Raw genomic sequence first — 6155 nt, forward strand, 5'->3', positions numbered from 1 at the left:
ATTCAGGCCCTATTTTGAGAAGTTCTTAAGAAAATTAAAGAAATTCGTAAGAAATGAGACTGTTATTAAGAAAATATTGAGGAATTGCACTTAAGAGCCTTCTTAAGAACTTCCTAAAATTTCCTCTTATGTCATTTCTTAAGATCTATCTTAAGAACATGTTGGTGAATCCGGCCCCAGCTTCCTGACTGCAGTGGAGGACAGGGAGGGAAGCGCTGACAGGAAGTGTGTGTGTGAGCTGTCTACCTGTGGTGATGATGCCCAGAGCCAGACCTCTCTTCTTGTCAAAGTACAGGCAGACGATGGTGAGGGAGGCGGCGTACACCAGACCAGCTCCGATACCTGAAGCACACACACACACACACACACACACAGAGTCATGTTGAGTCAGAATCTGAGACAGTGTGTGTGTGTGTGTGTGTGTGTGTGTGTGTGACATACAGACAGTTAAACAAACGTTGCAGCACCAATCAGTCTAATTTTCAAAACTCTGTAACGGAGCAATGAGACGCGTCACTCCCTGAAGTTTCATCAAAATCTGACCGATGGCGTCCGAGATGCTGTGAGACGGACAGACGATCCATCGCAAACCTCCAGCTGCAGTGTGATTAACCCCCCCCACCCCCCCACCCCCCCTCCCCACCCACCACAGACAGGTACACTGTGGGAAACACTGTGTCAGCAGTTTACAACTCTCCAGCTGACGGACTGTTTCAACAGCTGCTGCCTCCTGATTTATGACGGACAGCTGAACCAGCGGAGACGCTCCAGCATGACTGACTGAATGTGTGTGTGTGTGTGTGTGTGTGTGTGTGTGTGTGTGTGTGTGTCTTACCGACCACGATGCCGTAGGAGAAGATGAGGAAGGGGATGTTGGGGGCGAAGGCGCTGAGCATCAGCCCCCCCGCCACCATCACACCGCTGAAGATGGTGACCGGCCGAGCGCCAAAGTTCACCACACACACACTGCAGATGGGACCTGGAGAGGGGAGGAGGGAGAGAGGGGAGGAGGGAGGGAGCGAGAGAGGGGAGGAGGGAGGGAGGGAGAGAGGGGAGGAGGGAGAGAGGGGAGGAGGGAGGGAGGGAAGGAGGGAGAAATGGAAGGGAGGAAGGAAGGAAGGGAGAGAGAGAGAAAGAGAGAGAAAGCAAGTGAAAGAGAGTTGTTATTGACTGTAGGATGGGAATACTGAGTGCAAACACAATTTCTTCACTCATTAATTCATTCACTTTTTCACTCATTCATTAATTCATTCACTCATTTGCTCACTCGTTCATTCATTCACACACTCATTCATTCACTCACTCACTCATTCATGCACTCATTTGCTCACTCATTCATTCATTCACTCACTCACTCATTCATTCACTCACTCACTCACTCATTCATGCACTTTTTCACTCACTCATTAATTCATTCACTCATTCATTCACTTGTTCACTCACCCATTCATTAATTCATTCACTCATTAATTCATTCACTCGTTCGTTCATTCATTCACTCACTCACTCATTCATGCACTTGTTCACTCACTCATTCATTTACTCATTTATTAATTTATTAATTCACGCACTCATTCATTTACTCACTCCCTCCTTCATTAATTAATTCACTCACTCACTCATTCACTCATTCCTAAATTCACTCATTCACCCCCCCCTCCCCCCCCCCTCCCCACTGTACTCACTGGCGATGAGTCCCACTCCGGCCACCAGTGAGCCCACCCAGGCGGTGCGGCTCTTCCCCTCCTGGAAGGCCTGCAGCCACTCTGGGTAGAGGACGCCGACCGCCTGGGGCGAGCCGTACGCCAGCAGCAGAGCCAGGAAGCTGGACGCCACGATGACCCAGCCCCACCCGCCGTCCAGCGGCCGGGGAGGGGGCGGGGCCTGAGACCGGGTCCGGGCCCGGGCCATGACGAGCTACGCGGCCGGCAGAGGGCGGGGAGGCGCCGGGACGAAAACCGAGCGCGCCTCCTGATCTGAAAAAAAAAAAAAAAGAAGACAGGAGGGGGATGGGAAGAGTAGAGAGTGTGGGAAGAGCGGGGGAGGGATGAGAGAGAAGGAGGTGGGGGAGGAGAGGGGGAGGGAGGAGGAGAGGGGGGTCAGTTAAAACAATTCAGATCACAGTGCAGGTCAGCTGGTCTGCTGTAATGATTTAATAACAACAATACATTTTATTTCTAAAGCACTTTACCTGATACTCACACACACTTTACAAGAGATGAAAAAACAAATATATAAAACAAGTAGTACAAAAATAACAAATGAAGATAATAAAATGACAAAAGTATACATATTAAATCGATAAAATCAAAACCAATGATTAATGTTATTTTATTGTTATGAAGCAAGGTAACAGTCAGATGATTCCTCTGTCATCATCAGAAACTGATCTGATCTCTTTGCTGAACCACAACAAATATTCCTGCAGACTTTTATTGTGTCTTTTCTGCTCTGTAGTGAGTTTACAGTGATAGTATCTGGGCGGATTATCCATATATGCCTTGTTGGGGGGCATCACAGCATTCAAACCACAATTATAGCCTACCTTTAAAAGTTTTGTCATATTTTCTTTATATATTACTCTCTGGCGGGAATGCATACACGGGCAAAATTAACCTTTGATCCTAAAAAACAATATGCTTAAAGAGAAAGAATCGTGATTGGTGTGTATCTTATTTGGTGGTATGTGGGGCCTTGTCCGTGGTGCTGAAGTTATATTAGATGTCTGTTCAATGATTTGTTTTTCTTTTTTTGTTTTATGATTTTTTTTAGTAATGCTCTGTAATGGTTTGGCATTTAGTCTTCATTCAGGCCTTTGAGAATTGATGGTGGAAACAATGATTTTTAGCATGATGTCTTTGATGTGAAAAAATGGCATTTGTAGGCTCAAGTCAATCTGTGGTGTAAAGTAATTTGTTGGTTAGTACATTGACTTATATTTGTCTGTAGTATGTGTGTTGAGCCTGTATAGTTTAAGTTAATGTATTTATGATCTGTATTGCCATAGTAAATTTAACTTTTTTGCGTATAAAGTGGAAGGAGGGGGGGGGCACGTCAGGCGAGGTCACCCTAGGGCCCCACACTGTGTTAATCCGGGCCTGGACTGTATCATAACTTCATGCTATTCTTTTCTGTTTAAATACGTTTTGCTGTTATCTGTAGTTCCTAAACATTTGTTTCACTAAAGCATTCACAGAGTTTTTTCTGAGATATTTGCACAAAATCCTTCTCAAAGTTATTATCATCCTATAAATGTATATCTATGTGCTATATAAACTTTTACTCAAGAGAGAAAGTAACTAATTACATTCACTCATGTTCCTGTAATTAAGTAGTTTTTTTGTGCACTTGTACTTTTTTGTGTATTTTTGAGTCAGTAATTGAAGTTTTGTACTTCATTACATTTTAAATCCCATCCATCGTTCTCTTTTCTATAAAGGAACTCCAGGACATTTTAAACAAGACACTTTATTTCAGTAGATTTTTACACCAGTACTTTTACTTCAGTAAAATATCAGTAAAGTAAAGGCAGAGGTGGGATGTAACAAAGTAAAAATACTTCATTATTGTACTTAAGTAGGATTTTCAAGTATATGTACTTCATAAATCATCAACTTATTTTCAACATTTGTTTTATTTTCCACATCAGACGGCTTCCATCCCGGAAGCAGCTGATCAAGAGCCAGCTGTGATTGGCTGCTTGTTCAGCAAAGCGACACCAAAAAGGAAGGAAAGGGAGAGAGAGAGAGAGAAGCAACACAAAGGAGAGAGAAGCAACAAGAGAGAGAAGCAACACAAAGGAGAGAGAAGCAACAAGAGAGAGAATTAACGTTAGTGAATTCAGCTGCTAGGGTTCAGGTTCCTGATCTGAGCTGCAGACTAAAAGTTGTTTTTTAGAGAACAACTTTTACTTTTATATTTGAAGTAAATTTAAGTCCACGTACTTTTATACTTTGACTCGAGTAAAGGATTTGAAACGGTACTTCAACTTCTACCAGAGTATATTTTTAGATGAGTATTTGCACTTTTACTTGAGTAGGGGATTTGTGTACTTCTACCACCTCTGGGTAACAGTCCTTATACTGGAGCAGGATGATTTAGTTCTCTCTTTAGTTTAGTCCCTCCCAGCCTGGAGATCCAGTTTTACTACCAGCTGAACTAACGGGGGGGTCGCTGCGTCTCTGCGCGCAGCCGAGCCGAGCGCACCTTGGTAACAACGGGGACGCGCATGTTGCCGCTCCAACAGGCGCATCTGTGGAAACGGTAACGCGCATCCCCCAAAACTTTACAAGAGGGAGGGAGGGGTGTAAACACGGAGGAGGTGAAAAACAAACCAAGTGGAAACGCGAAGTCGCTCAGATCGTTTTCATTTGCATTTGAATCAAGTGAAACATTAGAGCCACGAGCAAAACAGTTCCTATCAGCATGTAAATAATAATATGACTGAAATCATCACAACAAACAACCACCAAAATAAACAAAAACCGTTGCCTGCGGGTAAAACCAGTGCACGGCGGTTTGTAGGCTGTTTCTATTGTGTCCTCGTCTTCTCTTCGGCGTGTGTTGTTGTTGTTGTTGTTGTTGTTGTTGTTTTGGAAAATAAGTAAACAATAAAACAAACAGACTAAAGTATACCATGAAACCTCCTGTGTAGAATCAATGGAGCGTGCGGATTGAAATTAACATAAACAAACCCGATTTTACGTTCAATATGCGGAGAAACCAGCTCATTTTCAAAACGCCGTTTCACCGTTAGAAAAGCCAGCGAAGGGAAAAAAAAAATCCGCCGAAACTGAAATGATGTTTTCCGTTTGTTTTTTTTCTTTTCTTTCTTCTCTGGTGTGAAATCACAGGCGAAGACACGGACGCGGAAACATATTTCGCCGCCCAACTTATTAACTCGGATGCGGTTTTATTTTCATACTTTCATGTTTGACACTTGGACAGTACAGTGTCCAGTCATTTCCAATGGGTGAATCCTCTTTAGCCCCCCCCCCCCCCCCCATCGGGTAATACGTGTCTTCAGCGGCTAACACACAGCAGAAAGATGTAAACAAAACAAGCTAGCAGCAGAACTTACCTGGCTAATACTTGGGGCACCTGTGGACGGAGCGGTCAAGCGGCTGCGCGCCCCCGTCCCTCCCTCCCGCCCCCACCTCCACAAAACACTAAAATATCTTCATCATCATCTTCATCGCCGCCACCACCACCATCATCATCATCATCATCACCGCCGCAGTCCCGCACGCATGTCCAGCTCAGTACGCGGCTGTAGCTGGGAGAGGCATCGGGCATCCTCTGTGTGTGTGTGTGTGTGTGTGTGTGTGTGAGAGAGAGTGAGAGAGTGAGAGAGAGAGAGTGAGAGCAGCGGCAGGAAGCGGCCGCTTTTGTGTCGCAGCCAGCCAGCGCGAGACCGAGAGGCAGAGACAGAGAGAACCGGTTTGAAGCTGTTCCCGCTGGTCTGACTCGGGCGCGTGAGCCCCGCGCTCTGCACTCTCTCCGGCTGTCTGTGCGCGCGTGCGTGTGCTTGTGACCAGATGATAGAAAGATGAGATGAAATGCAGCAAACAGATGACGTTTTTTGGACAGTTTCCACCTCTACAAGCGCTAAATTTAGACTTAACATTTGTGTTTAGGGTTAAATTAGGAGTATGACTATGTTAAGGTTAGGAAAGGGTTAAAGTTTAAGGTCAGTTTAGGGTTAAAGTTAGTCATTTGGAGAGAATTTGGCTTTGGTTTAGATTAGTTAAGGTCAGGGAGTGAATGCAGCCAATGACGGTCCTCACAAGTATAGTAATGGAAATGTGTGTGTGTGTGCGTGTGCGTGCGTGCGTGCGCTTGTGTAGTTTTGTTCCAGACTTCTGAGGACCAGATGATAGAAAGAGATGAGATGAAATGCAGCAAACAGATGACGTTTTTTGGACAGTTTCCACCTCTACAAGAGCTAAATTTAGCTACTATTACTTGCATAAAATCACATATTCATAAATCTAAGTTTTCCAATCATAAACCATCTTTTTTAATTTTTGAAAATGAAATCAAACAATACATTACAACAATCCTATATTCTAAAAATAGGAAAGCTATTAAAACCATAAATGTATGTACCCTGTATAACGTTTTTGTGAACTGATTTATGGTTTCTGTCAGTGTTC

General features: G+C 44.2%; 1 protein-coding gene across 2 annotated transcripts in view; it reads right to left on the reverse strand.

Moving 5' to 3' along the window:
• LOC139656916 (monocarboxylate transporter 9-like) overlaps positions 1-5188 on the reverse strand; it is a 15671-nt gene extending 10483 nt beyond the window's left edge. For both annotated transcript variants that reach the window (XR_011696160.1, XM_071534557.1), the window contains exons 1-4: positions 5081-5188; positions 1686-1976; positions 836-979; positions 247-342 (exon numbers count right to left, since the gene is read on the reverse strand). Coding sequence is in view for 1 of the 2 variants with exons in the window: in XM_071534557.1 (XP_071390658.1) it covers positions 247-342; positions 836-979; positions 1686-1911 (466 nt within the window). In the remaining variant the exon portion in view is untranslated. The remainder of the gene's footprint in view (positions 1-246; positions 343-835; positions 980-1685; positions 1977-5080) is intronic.
• Between the last annotated feature and the right edge of the window lie 967 nt (positions 5189-6155).

This window comes from Centroberyx affinis, unplaced genomic scaffold, assembly GCF_046629955.1.
Source record: "Centroberyx affinis isolate AG114_WGS23_722 - 3 ecotype Tasmania unplaced genomic scaffold, CSIRO-AGI_Caff_v1 ptg002578l_1, whole genome shotgun sequence".
NCBI classification, from domain to species: Eukaryota; Metazoa; Chordata; class Actinopteri; order Beryciformes; family Berycidae; genus Centroberyx; species Centroberyx affinis.